Here is a 26,548-nt window from a genome sequence, read left to right on the forward strand (position 1 = left end):
GAATTCAACTAATCTTCATAAGTTTTACATGGTATAATTCTACATTACAAGGCATCCAATTAAAATTTACTTATTTCTTCTATAATCTTTATTACTAGTTGCCATATTCTACAAACAATATACAACAAATAATATAAGACAACATTCTCTCAGATCAATTATTCTACTGGTAAAGGTGGAATACTTTTAGAGTTACAGGATTTTTTTTCATTTAAAAAATATCAACTTTTCTATATTCAGACCAAACTGAGGACACTATGTGTCAGCAAAAATACTCATAACTCTTGAAATTTTTACCAAAAACCCTTGGATCATTACCAAAAATTGGTTTAGTTGAAGGAGCACTCAAATTCAAATTTTTATCCATCTTCATCAGTAAGAGAAATTACACTACCAAAGACATCCATTTTTGATGAGGTATCTGACATACTTCCATTCTGATATTTTGCTATGGAAAATCTTCTGTCCAATCCAATTGGTTTTACTCTTCTAAAAAAGAAATAAATAAAAAAATAATGTAACTCAAACGTTTCATGGGAGAGTGTAATATTTACCCAAGAGAAGGCATTTTTTCCTTCGGAGATTTATTTGATTCGTAACTTTTGGTCCTATTCATACTTGCAGATTTAGGTTTGTCATCCCATGATTTATGGCGTCTTAGTGGCATTCTGAAAAAATTTAGAAGTTGAAGAATGGTAAAAATGATATCGAATTAGAATTAGATATTCAGGTACTTGTAGGTATTGCTTTTTTGCTTGTTATTATTATCTGGGTCTTATAATTATTTTTGTTCGAATTAAAATCAACTGTTCAATTATTGAACCATGATAATCAAGAGAGTTTGGACTAAAATTTAGAACTCGAGCAAAAAAAAATATGAGTTGAGAGAATTTGCTCTTTTTGATAGGGATCGTCATATTTGTTACCCTTTTCCAATTTGTCTCTTCTGCAATTCTCTTTCTATCGAAGCTGGAATTTGAGTCGAATCATCCTTTTTCGTATCCTGAAACAAAGTTTACAAGAAATGAGAATTTTCTATTGAGTATCATATCAACAAAACTAGTAAAGGGTGTTTTTTTTTAGAGCTATAGAACTTTAAATTGCAATAAAACAACGATGGATTATTCGATTGACATGAATTTTATTTATCCGCAAGATAATCTTGTGGCATTACATTTTAAATATGATTTCTGGCATATGACCGCCACGGCTGGCTCGGATGTAGTCCAATCTGGACGTCCAATTTTCGATGACTTTTTCCAACATTTGTGGCCGTATATCGGCAATAACACGGCGAATGTTGTCTTCCAAATGGTCAAGGGTTTGTGGCTTATCCGCATAGACCAATGACTTTACATAGCCCCACAGAAAGTGGTCTAGCGGTGTTAAATCATAAGATCTTGGAGGCCAATTCACAGGTCCAAAACGTGAAATTAGGCGGTCACCAAACGTGTCTTTCAATAAATCGATTGTGGCACGAGCTGTGTGACATGTTGCGCCGTCTTGTTGGAACCACAGCTCCTGTACATCATGGTTGTTCAATTCAGGAATGAAAAAGTTAGTAATCATGGATCTATACCGATCACCATTGACTGTAACATTCTGGCCATCATCGTTTTTGAAGAAGTACGGACCAATGATTCCACCAGCCCATAAAGCGCACCAAACAGCCAGTTTTTCTGGATGTGACGGTGTTTCGACATACACTTGAGGATTAGCTTCACTCCAAATGCGGCAGCTTTATTTGTTGACGTAGCCTTTCAACCAGAAGTGCGCTTCATCGCTAATGGACGTAGTGCGCGATACGTATTCCGTACAGAATCATTATTTTCGAAATAAAATTGCACTATTTGCGAGCGTTTTTTAGGCGAGAGTCTATTCATGATGAATTGCCAAACCAAACTGAGAATAAATCACTTGACAGCTGTTAAATCGGTCGCCATCTTGAACAGTAATGCCAACTTAAAGTTATATACCTCGAAAAAAAACACCCTTTACTAAGATACTATTTCCGTATCAGCATTATCATCGTTAGCTGGTTTGAAGGCGGGCTGATTGAGATTCAACATCAAATTTAATTTAGTTTAAAATTAAAATATCATGAGATTCCATACACACCATTGGATTGGTCCAAATGTTTCCCACAACATCTGAATCCGATGTGTTCAACAATTCCGCTGAGAAGGCTGGTCTCGCGGCGATCAGAGGTGACCTACAACATATTCTAATTTTAGGAGGGTTAATAACAACCCCAAAAATAAGGTTGATTTACGTATTGACTTCTTCGACTTTCTTCAGTAATCTCTCGTTCTCTCGGCATACCATCTCATGATCTCTCTGGAGCATTTCCCTGGACGAGAAGAGTTCGTAATTGTCTTTTTTGAGCAATTCATTTTCGGTTATATAGAGTTTCAACAGTTCCACTAGCTGAGGAGTGTCAAGTTCTTTCAGTTTCTCAACTTCTACATGTGGTGGTGTAGTAATTCGATTGCGTTCTAGAAATATATAAAGAAATTCTGCAAAGATGGAAATTTATTTCTGAAAGATAAGCAATTGTGATGTTTGAAACATCCCCCAGTGTCACCCAAAACAGATAATTTCTTTAGCTCATTTTTCTTGGAAATGTGATTTGAAACCAATAAAAGAACGTAACATTTCCAAGGAATTCTATTAAACTGAGTTCGGCTCTTTGCAGATGAGTACACTCCCGTACATTTACAGGGTGTTTCAAGAATTATTGTACAGGCTTTCAGGGCAGATGCAGGACATTTTGGTGAGTCTGAATCAGTGCTCGGAACATGTCCTAACTATATTAATTCAGGAGATGCAGGCTGTTTTATGTTTTTTATCGAAGAAAATAATAAATTCTTTTATACCCCTTCCCCCATCAATTTTCGTATGTGTTTTGTTCTAAAAACTATTATGTTTTGAAAGCAAATAATGTCTTCTCGTACAAGATTGCTGTTGTTTAGGCGTAAAACAATTTTGAACTTCTTTAAGACCGTTTATAATAGAGGAGCTCAATTCAATTCAATGTGAACTTGACCATGCTGAAGAGTCACGTGAGGTACTACTATCAAGGATTATTGGTTTAATAGCCTAGTATTGCCTAAGGCATCAAATCGCCGACCAATAACTTGGAAATAAGGGGGATTTTTCATTATGTGTACAATAAACTTGACAATTTGTGAAAATTTGATTGAACATATTTTAGAATCCTATATTTATATGAGATTCTCATAAAATACATTTATCATCAATACTGTCTATAATTCCAACATACTCAAAGTCTATTGTAAAGGTTATGTATTGATGATATGATACTTGAAACATTTTGGTACGTTCAACAAAAGTAAAAAGAGGCACAGTAAATAACCGGTTTTTTCAAAATAAACAAAGAAATATATTTTCATTTTCGCAAGAAATTATCGAAGAAAATACTTTGGTGTTATCATCATAGCATGCCTCAAAATCTAAGTCGAAAAAACTTTGTGCAACACATTTAATATCACTGAGTATATTTATTTGGAAGATTTGTATGTCATGTTAAGGATATATGGCTTTCAATCATAAAAATAATGAAGAATGATACAAATAGAGATCCTTTCAAACCAAGACCTGCATTTCAATTTAGGCATTTAAAAAAGATATTAATATCAAATAATAATTACCAATTTCTGAATCTGATATATAAGCAGAACCAGGAGCTTTTGAGTACACCATAAGAGCGGAACGCAGATGCTCATTTTCATTCTGTAGAACACCAACTTCACGCTTCAAACTCAATATCAAAGCTTCACGTGGATCCTAAAAATAACAGCAAATTTAAAAGTCAATATAATATGAAAAATTATTCTATAGAGTTGATGGTACAGTACGTTAGTTTTTTGAAAGACGACTTTGATGTATTGAAATTGAGATGAAAATTTCATTGTTTAGAGACAGTAAACATAATTTGAACTCCAGAAGTCGATAGGCTTGTCTAACACGAATACAGTGTGCTGCAGAATTTCTTGAAATTATTACTTTTTCCATAAAATTCTTGAAAAATTACCGATTTGTAGCTGTAGAAATGCACTTCTAAATTTGAAGTATGCTGCCGATTAGATCGACGTGGGCTTATCGAACAAGGGTGATTTTTTCTGGGTTTTGAAATGTTTATGCATGTCCCTTAATACTCTAGTGGGTATTCCTTATACTGTGACTAACAAGTAGTTCACGGCCAAGGACAAATAAGGGAAATCAAAGAAAGTGGGAACCTTTGTTCTTCTCGTTGTCGGAGGTATTTCGGTGCAAGTGTGGCACATATGTTGTAGATTCTCGAAGACTGGACTGAACTCAATTGAATTCTTTGCCCTGAAATGCCGATTTTTATGGGCATTCAGGCCGTTTTCTATTCGACCGTTAGCAAGGCCTTTCTACAGATCCCTTCGGGGCGTTGTTTCGATAATTCCAAGTTTTTACACCGAATTCTTCCGTTTTTAGGATTCTCGTTCGAAATTCAACTTTCGGACTCTCTTCTATTCACCTTATTGAAATATTTTACCAATCTCGTATCTATATTTGTAGATCTCTTCATCACGTTGTTGGGAAGTGCCGATTTTGACTTTGCTTAAGATTAGTATAATCGAAATTCACTTACCATCAATACGATTGGTTTCGTTCTAATTTTTTTCGCACGCGCTGCATATCTAAGGGTGTTTACAGTTTCATTTCTATTACATTTGGCAGGTGATATGCAAGCAATCTGAAAATAATTAGATTCAAGGTTAACTGCTCCAAGAAGAATATTGCATACAATCTTAGATTGAAGTGTGAAACCTAGAAAAATGATTTCTGCAATTGGAAATTATGTATAAATCAAATATTTTTAATATTTGGCTGATATGCTGTGGGTTGTGGTCCTCATACTGTGACCAAAGTAGTTCACGGCCAAGGACAAATTAGGGAAATAAAAGAACGAGATGAAAACACTCATTCAATTTATTTCCAACCCACCAAAGAATGTGTGAAGAACATGATAATTTGTCTAATCGATTCTTAGGGTCGCTGGTCACTTGGGTCGTTGTCGGTGCAAGTGTTGAACATATGTTGTAGTTGTAGACTGGTCTGAACTCAATTGGATTATTCGCCCTGAAATGCCGAGTTTTATGGGCATTCAGGCTGTTTTCTATTCGACCGTTAGCAAAGCCTTTCTACGGATCCCTTAGGGGTGTGGCTTTGATAATCCTAAGTTTGTACACCGAATTCTTCAGTTCTCTGAGTATTTTCGAAGGAATCGATAGATTCCCTACAATGCAAATTTTGAAATATTCGATTTATACATACTACTACTCCTTCAATACCCAATGGAGATCAAGGAATATATAAATAATGTGGGTACGTACCATTAAAGTCACCCCATTTCCAGCTAGAGAATCGGCTAATAGTTTTGTCAGTTTGGAGTCTCGGTAAGGAATGTGCTTATGCTTCCTCTTCTGATCACTGAGGGATGATATGCAGTAGCCTGAAAAATAATTCAGAATTAATCGACTTTTAATAACATTGTACGAAAAGATTTTCAAGACGCCTAGTGCCTATGCCAACTGTCGATTGTATGTATTCGATGGCTGCAACTTTGAAAGGTTGGTAAATGATCGTTGTTATAATTTATTCAAGATTCTGATATCGGTTTCATTCATTGCTTCTAATTGAATTTCGAATAAATGTAACAAGGTTGAGACAGAAAGTTTGTGAACGGGATCAGACGTTAGATCATGAAATATTCGTAAATTTTCAGTGTTGACCTTCCACGTTAAATATTAGTGAGGATCGAAAATAGATGGGCTTTAAATAGTTTCATGAAACTCTTAATGAAAATGGATAGGTCATATCAAAAATATCAAAGTGAAGAGTTCCACAGTGAAATTATATTGTAGTGACTCTGAGTGCCGACAGATGACGTTGTGGGTTTCGCACTTCACTAAAATTCTGCAGCGGTGGGTATATAAAACTCACCGAACTACGACAGAGTCACACCTCCACGCTGTAGTGTGAAGGTGCATTAAGAAGAGATCACTGGCTGCTTAACTGAAGATTACATCAGTGATCTCGGGATAAAACACCGCAAACTCCAGAGACCGCTCGAAATATCATGGATCTAATTTGAAAAAAAATCAATCTACTTATTTTATCTTACCTAAAACCATCAAGCTCTTGTTTATATTATTAGCTTCTTCTAAAGTCTTTCCCTGACTCTGAGTCTTTTTTGTCATTTCACTCCCTGCCAAATCCACGAAATGGATTTTTCCAGATCTCGATAGGAAGACACCATTTTCTGCAGGTTGTTCCGATGAAATGTACACTGTCAAAATTGTATGGCTCCGACTGCAACAATTTTCTCAATCAAAATCAGAATTGAAATGAATAATGTGCATTGATGTTCGCGGTGTGCTTTTTATACTAATTAATCTTGAAGTAACAACGTAATAATTAGGTATGTTCGTTTAAGGCCATAACAAGGCCTTTCGCAAGGTTCGTTTAAGGCCATAATAACGATTTTGATCAGTCGAATGAACCACAAAAAAAATATTTTTTGGTCCTTCGAGCCGGATGAAATTAAGGATGTCAAACAACACTTGACTGTAGGAAAGGAAAACGCTGTAGCAGGTAGTGAAGTATTCAAAGTGGTAGTGTAGTGGCTATTTGTTAGCCTGAGAGATGGCGTCGAGGGCTGCATATATCTCAGAAGAACGGTACCGCTTGGGACATGGCAAAGACACCAAGCTTCGTTACAAAGATTGAAGATGTATATGGCAGGGAACAATACGTGCCATACTGGAGATTTCATACTTATTTTTATCGAGAAAAAAGTGCGAAATCAATTCTTTCTTCAGTTAAAAAGTGAATTGAAACGGATGCAGAGTAACATGCATAATAAATATAGGTATTATCCATTACGAACCTTGAAAAATCATTCATGTTATGCCTTCCGACTGATCTGTTTCTGAGGCCTTCTTCAAGAACAGCTGTTAAATCATCTAATTCTTCACAGTCAACTGTGAAAAGATTCTCAACGAAGAAACCTCTTGCCTTTTTACTCCATCTCACAGCCAATGGTTTTCTACTACTACCAGCATTAAGTAAGTCGATAACCTGAAAATGTTGGATGCCTACATAAAAGTATCCTTTATTTAATTCTTCATTTGTAATTCAGAGTAAAATATTATCAATATTAGCAAATACCACGATTTGGACTAATGAAAACAGAAGAATCAAGAATTTGTGCATGTTTCGATATTTGTGTATCTTCAGTTGATATATTACCTTCTTTTATTTTATCATAGATGAAATTATTCTTACCTTTTCGTTATAAATCTCTAGGTAACTTGCTTTCAGTATGAAATGAACATCTGGCTTTTCTTTAATCAATTGGAACAAATACAGGAATGATCTGAATATCAATCCGTGTTTATCACTATATGGAGATGGTCTGAGTCCAAACTGAAACAATAACAGTGTCATAGCTTGCGGCCCAAATGAAAGAGCTTCACAATTAGAATTAATAGGGTACCAAGGTGCCAGTTGACAAGGTTAGAAATTACGGAGAAAGGTGATATTCAGGACAACACCCGAAAAAATAAAATTAATGTAGGATCCAGTTATTGTTCCCTGTAAATAATTGAGATGGTCAACCGAATGCTTGGAGACCTATTAGTTTCTTCGAGTGTCGAGGGCATGACAGTTTCAATGAATTTACAGGGAACGAATTGTTATTGTACATATAATGTAAAAAGGATGTGTTATTCTTCGAGGTGTCGAAGATATGTCATGGAGTTGTAAATCTTGAAGAGATTTACTGGGGGGTTGTGAAAGTTCGAAGACAATACGGTCGTACCAGATGTATCACATCTGTGTATCAGGTTCTAGTCCTTCGAGAATATTCGATTTCCAGGAATCCGCGAAGATCTTTATGGGCGGTACGGCAAAATTCTTATTGGACTAGGGGATGGTATTTTCCCTAAGGGTGTGGTCAAGCCGAAAGAAGGGAGGTCGATATTCGAGACAGGGTGAGTTCCAATCGGCAGAGAGGACAGTTCAAGTTAAGACGAAGACGAGTAAAGTTAGGTCTAAGTCGAGGTAAGAGTAAGTTCTGTCGGTTGAAACTTAAGACGTAAGAAGAAAAGACGGTTCGTGGACTAGATTAAGAAGAGTCGCGAACAAATCAAAGACGAGACTACCGAAAACTTGAAGTACTACAAAGACGTGATAATCGAAGACGTTTCGAGTAATTAAAACTAGAGTTAAAGACGAAATTCAGTACCGTAGTGAGAAACTTGTAATTAGGACGTTATTAGGATCTTCTCAATACTGAGTTTGTACTGTATAATTGTGGCTTTGTAAATAGATGTAAATATTTCAAAAGAGTTTAATTATTACAAATCCAACAAAGTCACGGAGAAAAAGACGAAAGGCCAGGTAATCGAATCATACCTCTAGACGATCGATTAACCAAGCCTACATTAATGGACAATTTTTTCCTATAGATATTGACATAAACTGAAAACTGATTTAATTTACAACCCCTATGAGGAAGAAACCGAATGAGAAAAACTCTGGCGGAATTTTCCGGGTTTGGATCACTCCAACAGTTTCTTTGAAACTTTGACTCTGCGAGATCCAAGAAGGATCTTAGTAAAAATATGCCTCACTGGATTCCTCACAGGGCATTGTCGCCTTAGGAACTTCATGAGAATGGGTCTAACAGATAATGACGAGTACAGATTCTGTGGGGAGGAGGAAGAAACTCCAGAACACCAGATCACGGAATGCCTAGCCAACGCAGAATCTGCCTCCTTGAAGCCACCCCAGGAGTTCAATAGCTCTCTGTAACTGGAAGGCGAGCTGTTATGGATCACGTTATGGAAGAAAATAGACCCTTGGATCGCAGTGAATCGGAACCTACTTAAATAAATCTAATCTAATCTACAACCCTTATCAATACTTACTAAGCCAGGAGGCCCCGTGAGGGTATAAGTCTTTCCACTACCAGTCTGACCATAACAAAAACAAGTACATCTAAAGCCTTCCAAGGACATTTCAATCAATCTCTTCATCCCCGAAAATTGAAGCACATCTTCTTGAGTTGCTGCAGGTTCGAAAACAACATTGTAGGAAAAAAGCTTGGATTTTGGTCCACCACCAGAACCGCCGTCCTCGTTATCAACCTAAAAAAAAACTTATCTATACATATCTAGACTTTGTACAGTCGCTGGCTTTACCAATTGGCAAATACTTATTGGTAAAGCTAGCGACGGCGACGGCACGAAGTCTACGTATGCTTTGGCATTTATTTAGTTTCATTTTAATGAAGTCACAAGCCACGTGAGGCAAATTATTGACAGGTCCCTATTCTCCGCTCTCTTTGGCTTCGTTTGAAGTTACAGACTTGAACTTTGCACTTGCCAACGATCTCGTTTGTCAACTAGCCTTGCCAAACGATAAACGAGCTTTTAGCTACATACTTAAATCTGTAGTAGGAATTTGTAAAGACTTTCTTGAAGTATTGCCGGAAAACCTTGTTGAAAAAGCTATGATACTCTTTGATAGAGAGAATAATCGGGTAGTATAGTTCATAAATGAAATATTTTCGTGAATTTCTTTCAACTCAGAAAAAAGTTCTTTGCAAGAAAATAATTAAACTTACCAGAATTTGGCCATTGCCAGGAAATTGGATAACATTTATATCATTTCCCCTCTTTTCTTTCTCACTGATCGGCCGTACTCTGTAAAGAAAATTCGAATATCATCATTTTATTTTGAATGGATAAAACATACACTAAAGGATTCATTTACTGAAAGAAAAACATATTCCTTTGAATATGGATTTCCAGGGTAGAAGCAATTTGAGAGCAAAAATTGCATATCTTTGTATAACTATTTTACGAAGAACATCGGAGCTAAGGCGGTGTAAGTAAGCAGACTCACCTCACGACAACATTTATGTTATCTTCATCCTGGTTATAGCTTGTTATTATTCTTTGGAGATTATTGTCTTCATCAAGTCTCTCGATACTTCCGCATCTGAAATAAATGGAAAAGGTTTTCATGAGATTTGTTGAAGTAGGCTCTTTCATAAAACATTTCGAGTGCTGAATATACTCTCTGTATCATTTATTCCTAATTCTTGCCACAAAGTTTATTTGATCGACTTTCATTTCTGGACAGATTGCTGTATTAATTCGTCACAATGTCTGTAATTTGTATCTGTCCCCAAATTCGATTCTGTCCGGCCGTTAGAACAGACCCAACCTACATAGTTGCATGAGATTTCGCGAGTAATGAACTCATTACAGCATTGTTTTCAGTTATATTTTTCATTTTGTGGTTGTCTATGACTTCCAATCCTATCAAAATTCAACACATGTCAAATTGTCAATATAATATAAGTTGGATTTAGTGAAATGATTTGCGACATTATATTCGCAATTTCTCTTAATTCTGTTGGTATTAAATCGATTTCGTCAGACATAATTGACGAGTTTCATGCGTAATTATGAATTATTTCAAAATTCGAAACGTACGATTCAAACTGAAATTCCGTAATCTGTCAATTTTCGTAACAGTCACACCAACTGCCAAGATACAATACAAATGTCACTAGGATGTTTAATCTGAATTTTTCATTGAATTTCGACAATATTTCACAAAACTTGACTGAAATAGAGAAAATATCGTCTAATGCTCGTTGCAGAAGGCAATTCCAACACTCATGCGTTCCAAAACTCGCTCCTTCGTCGCTCGTTTTCGAATTTCGCATTCGTGTTGGAATAGGAGCCCATTCTGCAACTTGTTTTAGAATATACTATTATTAAACGGTGAAGTTTTTTGCAAATTTTTGCTGTTGAAAATAATTGATACCGTCTTTTGCAAGAATTGGATCGAACTTCAGCAAAAACAACGCATTTTTACACAACTGTTATTACACTTTGCGTGAAAGTTTTTCATTGGAAATAATAAACTGAAATGTCCGACATCTATTTATTATTTTATTCTCACACAGAGCAGTCACGCGAAAGGAAGAGAGTTGAGTCAAGTTCAACATTAATGGCCTGGTAAATCAACGATTTAGGTAATAATAGTCTAGGTTCTATTTCCTTAACCTCGCTGTTGATTCATTCATGTGGAAGGTAAGGGCCGAAAGAAGTTCAAGTGCACCGGTCTAGGGGCGAACTGAATTCATTATTTTCTGATTGTTAATCGGAAGAAAAATCGTTACCGCGAAATCATTTGAATAATTCAAGTATAACACGAAAATGCTGGAATAGCCTGTTTAGCGAGAAGGATTCCAGAATAGGTGTTAAATATACAGGGTGAGTACATATATATCAACCGAAGGTTCCTGAGGTCAATAGAAACACTTTTTTCCTTTATCACTTTTTCCGATTCGGATCGGTTGGACAGATACAGGCTGTTGAAAATCCAAAAAATGTAATTTTCAGTTATATCTCGCAAAAGGAATGAAATCGAAGAAAATGGTTTTCGGAATATAGTTTTTATTGATGCGATGAATCATTTCCGAACATAAAATCCCACCAAAGTCCTTTCAACCCCAGAATACCCGCTATACTAAGTGAGAAAAAAAATCGAATCGGAAAAAAAAGTCAAAGACCTTAGGAATTTTTGGTTGAAATAAATGTACAAGTCAAAGACTCCCCCTGTATATATAGTTTGAAAGACTAAATAATATGCGCTCAACTCATTTTTACCATATCTTCTGTATGTATAAAGATTAGATTAAAAGCTACAGTCTATTTATTAATATTAGAACTAGTAGAGAACTGCGGCAATTGAGTGGGACCAGAGAAATTGTTGATTTATATTGAATAATTTATAATCACAGGCATACAACTCATAATACATAAGAGCTGGTCCCACCAAATACTGAGCATGACCTTGAAACCGTGAATATTCGGTTTGGCCGTCGACGTGGAAGCATGGCCGGGATATCCCCATGATTTTCTGCGCTTGGGATTATCGTTATGAACCATTTTTTGTCTCCAGTTACAATGCGAAATCCCTTCCGTCTTTGCCTTGCAAACAGCTGTTCACAAGCAAACAAACACCGGTCAACATCTCTCGGCTTCAATTCGATTTCAATTTCAATTTTCTTGTTTCTGAATCATTGCCATGACTTTCAGGCCATTCTGCCAATTCTTGTTGCGTTCGACACGAGTCTTGATCAAGTAATGCCTCCAATTCTTCATCTTTGAAAACCTTCTCTCTTCCACAACCATGCTGGTCTGCACCGTTCTTGAAGCGTTGAAACCACTCTTGACATGTTCTTTCACCAATAGCGGCCTCACCATAGGTATTTGACAGCATTCGATGTTGGACTTTCCCTACTTGTTGCACAACATACTTTCTGTTTCTTACAACTGCACTTATATTACTTTATCTTAAAATCTTATAAAAAGCTATAGTGTTTAATGCTCCTTACAAGAATTTCTAGGATGAATTCTGTTGAAACGGTGCTCCTGAAATTCGTTATTACTATAAAAGTTGTTTTTTTTTTGCAAATAAAACCAAATTTAGTCTGAACTGTTTCTACGGAAATTTTTGTAATTTTCTTTACATATTCTGGTTGATTTTTCATATACAACTTTGCTTCTGCCGTCTTTCCCGAAATTCAAGGCTTTATTGTAAAAACTGGTCATACATTTATGATTCAAAGTATTGATCATCGCTGGCTACTACTATCTCCAATCTTTCGGGCTGAGTACGAATCCCGCGTTGAAAAAACTGGTCATCTTTCGAAGCGGTTCACGAATTGAACAAATTTTTTATTTCTTAATAAGACCGATGCTGGTCATCCAGGCTGTGTGCCATTGATCGAAACAAGTGATAGTCCGAGGGTTTAATATGATCACAGGTTCGTCATTAGTCGAACCTTATCATTTGAGATCATTCCCGGCTTGAAAGTAAAAAATTACAGACATGGTGACAAAATGATTGATACAAAAATACAAAGGAATTGATAAGACAAACAAAAATTAATAATAGAATTGAAATACTTACTCACTACCCCTAGAGACGGGGATTGAATCACTTCTAGCTGGACTGTTCCCCCTTGATTTCACTGGACGTATCTCAGGAGAAACTTTCTTTCTTGGATCTGGACTGCCAAAGACTTTTTTCGGGGAAGCTCTTGTTGGAGATCTTCCCTTTGGAGACTGGGAAGGGCTTGGTCGAGAATTTCTTGAATTTGTCGTTCTTGAAGGGCTACTACCTCTAGAACTCGGAGGTGTTTTTATGAAATTGCTCGATCTCGTAACCATTTCTGTGAACGGGATTGAACAATATCCATTATTCATAGAATATTGATTGGGAAGTTTTCAAATTCAATGCTTATAAGACATTTACGTAAGTACTGGTTAAGTATCATGTTTACGGAGTTATTTCCGAAGTGTATTTTATTTAAGGAAGATTGTTCACTTGTTTGTTCACCAAATTATTGGTAAGGGTCTATATTTCTTCAAATAAAAATGCGGTACTCATCGTTGAATTGGCCTCAATTTGTTGTGTAAATAAGATGGTAATATGATTGAGAGGGTTAATATACACATCTTCACTTTGAAGATGGTGACAAGTTGAGGCAAATTGAATGTTATGATAAGCAATCGAAAATCGAAATAAATAACTTCATTCCATTACGAAACACTTTAATCTGAAATTAATGAAGAAAACACTGGTGTGAAGGCTCGTTTATTCAAGTGCCAATTGTCCTTGGACAACACAGAACAGAATATAGGTGGTGCCAAGCGCCGGCATTGGCGCATTGATGAACAAACAATCAAAAGCTCCTGATTTCAAATCACTGCTTTCCTCATTTTTTTATATTATGATTCAGTTTTCTGGTTCTAATGACGCTATTAACGTGAAATTTCTCACAAAAATCTTGGAATTGTTATTCTACATGAACACGCAAAATTTCAAAATAAAATATCTTTTTTTTTGGTTCAATTTTCTATAGTTCTGGTAATGAAATAAACACGGAATTTTGCAAGGTAATCGAAAGTGAAGCTTCAAATTGTTTTTTTACTTCTAGATTCAATTTTTCATTGAGATAGAATCTGTGATTTGGAAATTATCAGGAATATAGTATATTACTGCCAGAATATACAGGGTGGCCATTTGAAAACGAAACAGACGAGATTACAGACGAAATAAAGTTTTCCGATAGAAATGCTCGGACAGGTCGATTTCTGTTTCGAGGGGGACAACTTAAGATGTAGGTTACGGACGCATAGCGCTTCAACCCTTGCTACTACAACCCTCACCCCCAAATTTTGAATAGGGAAGATGGGGTGAGTGATATCTCATTTGAAAGGTATTTTTATACTGATTTCAGCACAGTAATTGTTTTTTCATTTTATGCATTAGTTCTCGAAATATTCTTGACTAAGTATTTGAAAATGAAGTGGTGTTTTCAAGGCACTTGTAGTGTTTTGTGAAAAATCGACATTTTGAGCTTCAAAACAACCATGACTGTGGCTTTCTTCCTAACTAACTAACGCATGAATATTTCGAGAACTAATGCATAAAATGAAAAAACAATTACTGTGCTGAAATCAGTATAAAAATACCTTTAAATTGAGGTATCACTCACCCCATCTTCCCTATTCAAAAATTGGGGGTGGGGGTTGTAGCAGCAAGGGTTGAAGCGCTATGCGTCCGTAACCTACATCTTAAGTTGTCCCCCTCGAAACAGAAATCGACCTGTCCGAGCATTTCTATCGAAAAACTTTATTTCGTCTGTAATCTCGTCTGTTTCGTTTTCAAATGGCCACCCTGTATATATTTTTATTATACAAGGGTTGTCCAAGTTTCCAGAAATTCCTTTGAGATCAGTGAATTTATTGCCTAACAATGCTTTTGAGTAAACTCCGGTATTTAGCGAATCGCGGTATCCACTTCAAAAGAAACTTCTAGCCAAGTGTTTTTATGGACTAGTTCAAGTGAATTTGGATATAACGGGTGTTTTTTTCGAGGCATATAACTTTAAGTTGGCATTACTGTTCAAGATGGCAAATAGTGCAATTTTATTTCGAAAATAACGGTTCTATGCGGAATACGTATCGCGCACTACGTCCATTTTATTTTGTTTAGCGATGAAGGGCACTTCTGGTTGAATGGCTACGTCAACAAACACAACTGCCGCATTTGGAGTGAAGCTGATCCTCAAATGTATGTCGAAACACCGTTACAACCAGAAAAACTGACTGTTTGGTGCGCTTTATGAGCTGGTGGAATCATTGGTCCGTACTTCTTCAAAAACGATGATGGCCAGAACGTTACAGTCAATGGTGATCGGTATAGAGCCATGATTACTAACTTTTTCATTCCTGAATTGAACAACCATGATGTCCAGGAGCTGTGGTTCCAACAAGACGGCGCAACATGTCACACAACTCGTGCCACAATCGATTCATTGAAAGACACGTTTGGTGACCGCCTAATTTCACGTTTTGGACCTGTGAATTGGCTTCCAAGATCTTGTGATTTAACACCGCTAGACTACTTTCTGTGGGACTATGTAAAGTCATTGGTCTATGCGGATAAGCCACAAACCCTTGACCATTTGGAAGACAACATTCGTCGTGTTATTGCCGATATACGGCCACAAATGTTGGAAAAAGTCATCGAAAATTGGACGTCCAGATTGGACTACATCCGAGACAGCCGTGGCGGTCATATGCCAGAAATCATATTTGAAATGTTATGCCACAGGATTATCTTGCGGATAAATAAAATTCATGTCAATCGAATAATCCATCGTTGTTTCATTGCAATTTAAAGTTCTATGGCTCTACTATAAAAAATTTATATTATCGGGGCATTTAAAAAAAATTTTTTTGTAGATTGTATATATCCTCATTCGTCTGCGAAAAACAAAATGTTACCAAAAAAAATTCTCATTCATTTACGAATCAAAAATATTGTCTTTCTACAATATGGATTATTGTTTGTGAAAACCCCATAAAAATCGGTAGTTGTCAAAGGAAAAAATGTAAAATTTCGTTTTGAACTTAGCAGTCTCGTTGTGTTATTTCCTCTAAAGGTTTTCATTTCATTGTGGAAATTGTGGATCCTATATAGCCAGAATGTGTTTAGTAAATTCTTATGTTTTAGAAATCTCACATATTTTCGATTCAAAATAAATTCCACTGACATAAAACCGATGAAGAAAATAAAGAATTGAAGGCATTGACACCTAACATTTTTGAGTTTCACCAATAGAGCGGAAAAGATAGTACTCCAAATACTCAAAGGTTTGTCAAAATTGATAGCCACTTCAACCATAAACAAAGCTTGTTTTGACTCAAACATATGCATAAATAACCCGCATGTCATATGCTATATAATTTAAGCATCCACTGGAAATATCCTTGTCAGTTAGTTACGACAAATTACACTTCATCCATAAGTGATTTTCATCGATTTTACTAGCCTGAATTTCACACATGTGCATTATTTTATTTTTTTTTCTCACATAAGCAGGTGGAGAAAGTTTTTTCGTAATGAGTGGTGAGAGGCTTCAACGAATTTATTGTTTTGAAAATAGAATATTCCATTAATCTTTATTATTATGGTTCCAACCTTTTCCACAGTTCCAACAATTTAATATGAATTTTTCATGTTTTTCACACTTTTGAGCGGTCGTTCTCCGAACAGATCAATTTATAATAACTGACAAAGAAACTGTCACCAAGAAGAAGCTGTTTAAATTTTAAATTTTTTTGGTAAAACATAGATAGTATATCAAGAAGTAAATGATTGAAACTTAGAGAAAAAACGAAGGATTTCCAATTTTTTTTAATAAAGTTAATAAAGTGTTTGTCCACCGTGATTATCCATACACCCCCCAACACGTCTCGGCACTGATGCAATAAGATGGTCTATTTTTTGACGTAGAAAACCAGAAAGGCGGTGAATGAGAGATGGTTTTCGAAGGTTCAGAATTGAATGCATTACTTGATCAAGACCCGTGTCAAACACAACAAGAATTGGCAGGATCATTGTGGCTGACGCAACAAGCTATTTCAAAACGCCAGAAAGTCATGTGAATGATAAAGAAACAAGGACATTGGGTGCCGTACGAGATATTATGTTGAACAGCGTTTGTCTGCTTGTGAACAGCTGGGTTCATTACAATAATCCCGAGCGCAGAAAATCATGGGGATATCCCGGCTATGCTTCCACGTCGATGGCCAAACAGAATATTCACGGTTCCAAGGTCATGCTCAGTATTTGGTGGGACCAGTTCGGCGTAGTGTATTATGAGTAGTTGAAACCGACTGGAACAATAACAGGCGACCGTTATCGAACGCAATTAATGCAGTTGAGCCGAGCATTGAAAGACAAACGGCTGCAATACAACGGGAGACATGATAAAGTGATTTTACAGCATGACAATGCTAGACTCCATGTTACAAAAGTGGTCAAGACATATTTGGAAACGTTGAAATGGGAAATCCTACCCCACTGGCCATGTTATCCAGACGTTGCCTCCTCGGGCTATCACTTGCTTCGAACAATGACAAACGGTTTTGCTTAGCAGCACTTCCGGTCTTATGGAGAAGTAAAAAAATTGGACCAATTCGTTGATCGCTTCAGAGGATGACCAGTTTTTTCAACGCGGGATTCCTATGCTGCCCGAAAAATGGGAGAAAGTAGTGGTCAACGATCGATAAAACTATGAATCACTTTTTTACAATAAAGCCTCGAATTTCGGAAAAACGGAAGCAAAAATGTATGCCTATCTACTTTTGGAAACGGCAGAAATGCGGGTGCTTAGAAGAATTACTGGGAATATACATATTGTCGGATAAGGAGCAATGTGAGACGATCAGGGAAACATGTAGAATAGTCTAAAGGAAGATGCACATAAATCGAATGAACAAATAATGAAAATCGCTCTCGATACCTTCAGATCGTAGAAGTATCGGACGACTGAGGAAGAAATGGAGAGACAACCTGAGACTTGACTAGGCAAGGTAGTGAAGAAACAAGGTCTAAAGATTTAGACAGGTTGTATCGTAACTTTCATCCAATCAGCGTCAACCATTCGTGACGTCACTCGGTTTACACATTCAAATAAATAACATTTGATTGCAATGAAATCGTGGGTTTTCACGGATTTTCTTATTTGTTTGATCGCGTATATCGTTTGTAGCCTATCCTAAATAGTCTTTAATACCTTCAATCATAAAATAGCTACTATAAAATGTCTATCAATGATGGCCAATGCCGATGCAGACACTCTATAGATCTTGATAGACACCGGATGACGCGTTACCCCACTCTTCAACCTAAGTTACGAGACAACCTGTGTAATCTACAGATCTTGGTGAAGAAAGAACCGTCAACTACGAGTAGTTCCCAAATTATAGAATGAAGAAGAAAAAGAAAAAACCATAATCCTTACCTACTACGTTTAATCTTTGACTATTTCTCATTATAAAAATGAGTTCTTTGTATTATGAAATGATTCTACATTATTCATTTCCATTCAGTAAAGACCGGAACAATTTAATAGCAAATTCTAAGTAAATATATTGTAAATATTGATCAATCGAATATTTTTCCAACAAACAGGCATTTTTTAAATGATAAATCATCATAAAAATCCCTGTTTAGCCATCGAGTGGTCTTTTAATATATGGAATCCATTAGAATAAGTGATTGCTAGTGGTAAAATGTAATTCCCGAAGATTATCTATGAATGCATTACAGTAGTATTGGTATGAGTAATATTTATCGAGTGAAAAATCTAGAATATTGATATTTACGAAAGTATATACAGGTCGAATTGTTCGTGAAAAATTTGTTATGACCAAATATTCATTACGACAATTTAGAAGTACCTTGGTGAAAAAAGAAAACTGATGAATTGATTTTTGTGAAATATCTCCATATTATTTTCCGGTCTTCAACGGAAAGGAACTAGACTAGAGAATCTAGTACAAATGATTATGAATGTACGAATGGAATCGATATTTCCATTACAATTGCTTTTATGCTGATTTTATGATCATTTAACTTGTCAAGGTAATCTACGTTTTTTTTTTCGATGTCAAAGACGGACAGTAGTAAATAGAAAATACATCATATTTTACAGTTTTTCTTCGATAATGGCTGCTGAAAATGTAAATATTGGTCCTGACACTGTAACAGCCAATTGTTCGCAAATTTGGTTTAGTCGATTCCGTTATGGGGATTTCGATGTAAAAGATGCACCACGCACTAGAAGGCCAATTGTCGAAAATGTCGATGAAATCATGGACATTGTCAAGTCCGATCGTCATCAAAGCATTGTTTCGATTGCCCAAGTGCCAGTGGCGACGCCAGCTTTCAAAAAGAGAGGTGGCCAAGAAGAGGCCGGATTTTTTTTCGGGGGGCCAAAGTAAAGCGAAACTATAGTTCTGGTAATCTTTTAGCCTTAGTATGTCAAATTTTAGGGGGTGCCAGCGGAATTTTAGGGGCCGGCCCCCCTACCCACCTCCTAGCGTCGCCACTGTCAAGTGCTAAAGATTGCACAAAAAACTGTTTCGAACAATTTGCAAAAGGCTGGTCTGAAGATGCTCGATATATGGGTAAGATACGAGATAACGCAAAAAACCTCATGTACCGAGATTCCATCTGCGAATTGCCGCTGAATCGCAACAAAATAGACCCATTTTTGAAGTGGTTGGTGACTAGTGATGAAAAGTGGATCATTTACGACAACGTCAAGTAAAAACGATCGTGGTGGAAACACGGTGAGCCGGCGTAAACAGTGTCCAAGTTAGCATTGAAAGCAAAGAAGGTTTTTCTGTGTATTTGGTGGAATTAACTACTATGAGCTGCTTCCCTACCGCACAACTGTTAACTCGGAACTGTACTGTTAACAATTGGAACGCCTGAAGGAAGCAATCACCCAGAAGCGGCCAGCTTTGACCAGTAGTAAAGGGATGGTTCCTGCCCATGTCGAACAATTTTTCTGGTGAAAAATTCGCTTCATCGGAGGCTTGTGAAAACCGACTGTCTCAATTGTTTGCCAGTTGGGACGAGAGCTGCTATGTGAGTGGCATACTGCTATTACCTTCAAAATGGCAACAAGTTATCGGATCATTCTAACTATGGTAATTAAGGACTTGTTTTTCATGAGAAAAATAATGGATTTATTTACTACACCTTATAGTTGAAACCTGAATCATTGATGTTTGTCAGCTATTAAGTGTTATTCGTTGGCTGATAACATTTACTATCACTTTGTTGACCAATTTCAGAGTACTGTGTAGAAAGTTTATTTCTCCATAGTTCCCGGGCTGTTGTTATCATTTTTGGAAGAGTAAGATCATCGTGCTTATCCCCTATGCATCAGGAATTTTTTATTGTTTGAGATTTTTTTGTGTGACGCGTGTCAACTCCTGAATTAGTCTCTCCCCACCGTACTTGAGAAGTACTGTCATGACAGTAGTTTTGTCAAGAAAACATTTATGAACATCCATATAATATGTAGGATCCAGTTAGTTCCCTGTGACTAATTGAGATGGTCAACCGGATGCTTGGAGACCTATTAATTTCTTCAAGTGTCGAGGGCATGACACTTTCAATGAATTTACAGGGAACGAATTGTTGTTGTTCATAATGTAAAAAGGATGTGTAATTCTTCGGGGTGTCGAAGATGTGTCATGTCGGTTGTAAATCTTAAGAGACTTACTGGGGTTGGGAAAGTTCGAGAATAAGACGGTCGTGCCAGATGGTTACATCTGTTTATCAGGTTCTAATCCTTCTAGAATATTCGATTTCCAGGAATCCTCGAAGATCTTTGTGGGCGGTACGGCAAAGCTCTTATTGGACTAGGAGATGGTACTTTCCCCTAAGGGTGTGGCCAAAACGAAAAAAAGGGAGGTTGATGTTCGAGACAGGGTAGTTCCAATCGGGAGAGACACAGTTCAAATTAAGCCGAAGACGGGTACAGTTCAAAACTAAACCGAAGACGGGTACAGACGGTACAGTTCAACTGAAGTCTAAGACGGGAGACAGAACAAGTTCGGTAGGTCAACTTAAGACGTACGACGTGAAGACGGTTCGCGGACTAGATTAAGACGAGTCGCGAACAAATCGAAGACGAGACGACCGAAAACTTGAAGTACGACAAAAACGTGATAATCGAAGACGTTTCGAGTAATTAAAACTAGAGTTAAAGACGAAGTTCAGTACCGTAGTGAGAAACTTGTAATTAGGACTTTATTAGGATCTTCTCAATACTGAGTTTGTACTGTTTAATTGTGGCTTTGTAAATAGATGTAAATAATTCAAAAGAATTTAATTATTGCAAATCCAACAAAGTCACGGAGAAAAAGACGAAAGGCCAGGTAATCGAATCATACCTCTAGACGATCGATTAACCAAGCCTACATATATACGGAACCCCTAGCCAGATCATGTCCATCATGAACTTAACCGCGACATTTGAGACCCTAGTCTAAGTTTTTTCAGAGTTATCGTGTTTCCGATTCGTCATTGGTGAGTCGACTCTAAAAATATATACATCGTGATTCTCTGTTCGGAAAATGAGTAGTAAATTCAATAGACTATCTGATTGAAGAACTGCCCTTGACTGTATAACTGTATGAGAATATTACCAAAGTAATATTGAATTGATAAAATGTAACATATATGGCTACATTTTTAAATGCCTGAAAAATCAATTGTTGGATATGTAACTTCGATAAAACCAAAACATATTCTCTGGCGCTTAAAAGTTTGTAGAGTTCCAAATTAGTCTTTTGTTATACACTTCTGTTAACGATTCGACGAAATCGACCTTTTCTTCCATCAAAAGGTTCAATTTACTTCCCTGAATTCGATTTGTGAGTTACTGGAGTAAATAGTTGAACACATCAATCCAAATCAATTTTGACAGGATGAATGCTTTTCAGTTCAAGGATATTTTTATTCACTATTGCTATTAACCCAGATATTACTGGTTTCAGTTAATGGATTATTGGAATGTTTCATACGTGGCGACCAAAAAACACCTATAAAAAGTGCATTCAGTTGAAGGGAAATCGGGGAAACAGCTTTTGTTCAACACAAAATTGCATATACAGGCTCATATAATGAGTGTTTTCCTTTTAGCATGCGCGTATTAGTGTTGAGATGTAAAAATATGTCGGATTTCAATTTTAAATTGAGCTTCAACTAAGTATTCGTGTTATCTTAAATTTTGTTTTTCATTTACGGCTAATCTAATTTAGCAATACCAGAAGGGTAAAGTCTAGCAGGACTACCAATCATCTCATCCCTAGAATATTTCGAACATATCTTAAAATTGATAAAATTCAGGAAGGGCTGAAAAGATTGAAAAAACCAACTCTCAAAAAAAAAATTATAAAAAAGAAGCTATGCCAAGAAAGCAGAATCGTTGTTTCAGAAAAATCTTGAATAACATCGGCGTTTTCAAAGTGTATTTTCGATCAATCGATGTAAAGGCCCTTTCAAGGTCTCAAGAAATCATTTGATAATGATATCGGTCCGAATGTTGAAGTTAGTTTTTGAGATAGGCATCTGATATTCACAAAAAATGAACGATTTGTCATAAATGACGATGAAATATTAACAAAAAGTCTTCACCATAGCTTGAACTCGCTCAATAATTTTCCCTAGATAATTGCCATTTATTTCTTGTAATATACAACTATGTAGATGTAATGTGCAAAAAATGAACGTTCGTGTGATATTTTCTACATCATTATTCAAATCCAAAGAATATAATAATCTTGAATATGAAATAGTGTAGGAGTAGTTTCAGAAACGATTTTCGCATTGGATCGACCTAGGGTAAGGTGCGGCAAATTGAAGAATGGAGCAAGATAACGATAATTTTAACGAAAACAAAAAGCAGAAATCCCTGTATTGTCTACTCGTCTTTCTCAAAAAAAGAGAAATGAACCCTATTTAATAACGCTTGAATTTATAACAAAATACTTGACTTGAAAATCAAGCTTTTAGCAAATTACATACCTGAACTTGACCTTATTCTAGGTATTTATTGCTTGACTTGATATCAAGCTACACGATATTACTTGAGCTTGATATGTACGGGTCGCATTTTGGAATTTCAGATTTTTTTTGGCCATAACTTTAGGCTAATTTATTACCTTATTGAAAAACTTTTTGCTTTCAAATTGTCGGAAAAATTTCGGGTTCTGCTAACTTAACGTTAAGCTATCAGAACTTGAAAGCCTAATCATGTACCTATTCACAACAACAGTGCTTGGAGGTTTCTCAATATTGAGAAACTATATTATTTTAAAATTTTTTATTTTGTTATGATTTCTAGTGATTCAATTTGTGTTTTCATTTTGAAATAGTTGATTCATTTTTTGTTTTTTGCAAGATTCCTTCTCATTCTATAATTTTTTATTGGTTTGTACACTACACAATATAATTGCTAAAAATCAAGTAGCTTGATAGATTTTATTTGATTTTTCAAGTCAAGTAGCTTGAATGTCAAGTCAAGCCGTGGATCTCTAGTCTGAAATGCGGAGATTTTGAAATCAGAACCGGAGTTTTTTCATTCCGAAGTTTCCTTCACTTTCGACAGACTCGTTAAGCATTAAATACACTGCGCAAAAGAATTAACGCAAATTATGGAAATCTCAAATTTATTCTACAAATGAGGGTGTTCTCAATGATAATTATTTTTATCAGAATTATGCATGCATATGTTATCCACTTTCAACGTTTTTCATCAATACAGATGTTTTTTTCCAGCAGGAATAAAAAAAGATGAGATTATCAGATTTTGAATGTATTGGCTCCTTTCTGAAATCAGTTGTTCTCGATCAATTCTAGTGATCGATAGTTTTTCTTTCGTTTGATTTTCTACACTCGATCGCTATGCAACGCGAAACACGCAATTTGACCCAAGAGGAATGTGCCCAAGCGGTAGTTTTGCAAGAAGGGTGGACATACATAAGAATTGCAGAAAGGTTTGGAGTTTTCCATACAAGTGTGTCCAGAATGTTGCAGCGATTCAGGGAGACAGGTATGAATGTCCTAAGACCAGAACAGGGTAGACCACGGGTAACAACTGCCATTCAAGAACGTTACTTGAGAGTTTCTTCGTTGAGACAACGGTTTGCAACCGCTCGCCTCCTTCAAAATCAGCTTGAGCAAACTCATGGGGTGCAAATTAGCACTCAGACAATTAGAAATCCCCTCAGAGAATATGATTTAAGGCCTCGTGTCGCGGCAAGAGGCCCAGCTCTTACCCCAGTCCATCGAAGGGCGCGTTTGGATTTTGCGAGAGAGCATATCCATTGGGAAGAGGCAGATTGGGAAATAGTGCACTGAGCATATCTTTCATGTGGACGTCTGGGTACAAGGAAACGTCGATCACAATAGTAGAGGCAGAATCTAGACTCATCTGTGAAGAGAACTCTTTCCCAATTTTTGTTGAATATAGAGGAAAGAATAGGAACAAGAAGAAAGACCGAAATAATTCATAGTGCATGCAATCGTTAAAAATTAAATTATAGACTCCAGATTTATTATTTCAATTCTTTTCGTTCTGATGTTGTTCTCTCTAAGCTTTTCTCATTTTTCCGATGTAGCGCAATTTCTAAATAAAATCACAATAATTAAAATAATTATAAGTAATTAAAAATAATGAATAAGTTACATAGTAGTAGTATCAGTATGTCATGGTGTGGGCTTATAATAGGGGATTTTTTTTAATGTTTCCCGCAGCTCTTAAGTGGTAACCAGAACTTGATTTATCCCTGTAGCGCTGATGTTTGAAAAATTGTTTTATATATTAGAGTTATTTGTGACAATTTGTATTTAATTAATTTTAGAATTTACAACTTTCGTATTTTTATATGGCCTCTCAGATAAACATTTCAAAATAAACAGAATCAGAAATTGATGGGTTCGAGTGATTTTCCAAATTTTCATTGCAAAGCCAAAAAATCGAGGTGTTAAGTTTTGGTTGGACCACACTGTATGTATATTATTTAGTCTCGTGAAATCCTGTTCATCCTTCTCGTCTTCATCGTGAGATTGATAAATAATTTAAAGGTACAGAATCATTTTATTGTAAACATATTTCCATCGGGTTTTAATGATTTTTTTTTGGGAATCTCGACAATGTCCTCGTTAGTTATCTAGTAATAACCCTGTTTCATTGCTGCATATGGAAAAAAAAACTTGATAGCCTGAAAGTCGATATATTTTTCATCTGAAATCAGAGACAACATAAATTGTCGCAGGCAAGGAGTTACTTTGAAAATTGTGGAATTTGACATTCATTATTACTTAATGAGCGCTTGTTCTCCGAACAGATCTCTTTATCATTTCGCCACCATGTCTCTTATTTTCGAATTTTAGTCGGGATTCAAACATAGAGACCTATAAACTTGAAATTTGTTTTCCTATTAATTTCGAAATCTCAGATTCGATCGAGAAGGATTTTCACATTAAAGCGAAAAATGACAATGGCAAACTTAGTGCAAAATTTCATATAGATTGCTTGACCAGAACCATACAAAATTCAAAAAGAATACCGCAAAATTACCTAAAATTTCCGTGATCAGAATCTACGGTGTTGAAATCATTTTAAGCTCTTTTCAAAATTTCGAATTGTTCACATCAACAGAAAATATCCAAATAAATATTGGGTAAGAAATACCCAATATTTCTGTGACAACAGATCCGATTGAGATTTTATGTGTATCGTGTATTTTACTCCTAATATTGTGTTGAAAACAAAGAAAATTAAAGCAGACTTTCGAAAAAAAAATAATGTTTCACTGCAACAAATTCTACGAAGTTGTGATTCTGCAAATAAGTATAAAATAACAATTTCAAGCTTAATGCAAAATTTTCTGTTGATCGCGTCATCAAAATCATGAAAAATTCAAACAAAATTTCTAAAAATAATAAGATAAGTACTGACTTTGACTTGCAGTCAGTAGATTCTGAGCACTCAGTTATTTATGCCGCAATTGTGCCCTTGTAGATAACATTTACCTATATACAGATCTGTGGTCTCCAAGGGCCAAACTGGCACATGAAAAAACGAGCGCTTAAAAGCTCACGACTTTTTTATATTAAAGAAATATTTATCAGTCGAAGATGGAATCATTGATAGGTATATCAAGATACATATATTGTGTTTCATACTTTTGAAGGATTGTATTGATATTTTTTTGAATACCTACATGTTTATATAGCTGAATATTCTATAAACAATAAAACTAGTAAATATTGTCGACATGGTAATTCATGATTATAACTAATCTTGGTCAACTATTTCTCGAGTAAAAAGAACCAATGAAATTTAAAATAATTTTTTTCAAATACCTCGAAATTTTCAGCATGAAAACCACGATGCTTTCACACAAACACTCGTCAACTCGAAAACATGTGTGGTGAAGAGTAGCAGGCCATGCGTTACCTGATAGCGACTGCCGAAGGACGCCGTTAGTTATTTGGTAGACGCTGACCGTCGCTG

The 26,548-nt window shown here is 36.0% G+C and overlaps 1 protein-coding gene across 2 annotated transcripts; it reads right to left on the bottom strand.

Annotated features, from left to right (window-relative positions):
* Positions 1–73: 73 nt before the first annotated feature.
* LOC123673165 (kinesin-like protein KIF12) lies at positions 74–26,548 on the bottom strand. 2 transcript variants are annotated; one of them, XM_045607623.1, is made up of 16 exons: positions 26,398–26,548; positions 13,057–13,318; positions 9,967–10,062; positions 9,686–9,764; positions 8,988–9,206; positions 7,342–7,482; positions 6,944–7,134; positions 6,179–6,366; positions 5,388–5,506; positions 4,643–4,747; positions 3,672–3,807; positions 2,273–2,495; positions 2,119–2,212; positions 927–1,003; positions 555–668; positions 74–489 (listed from the first exon to the last, which is right to left on the bottom strand). In XM_045607623.1, the coding sequence occupies exons 2-16, from the start codon at positions 13,314–13,316 to the stop codon at positions 360–362; spliced, it is 2,172 nt and encodes a 723-aa protein (XP_045463579.1). In that variant the 5' UTR covers positions 13,317–13,318; positions 26,398–26,548; the 3' UTR covers positions 74–359. The 2 variants fall into 2 exon arrangements, with proteins under 2 accessions (XP_045463579.1, XP_045463578.1); XM_045607622.1 differs by having other exon boundaries at positions 2,119–2,224.

This window comes from Harmonia axyridis, chromosome 2 (assembly GCF_914767665.1).
Source record: "Harmonia axyridis chromosome 2, icHarAxyr1.1, whole genome shotgun sequence".
Taxonomy (NCBI): Eukaryota; Metazoa; Arthropoda; class Insecta; order Coleoptera; family Coccinellidae; genus Harmonia; species Harmonia axyridis.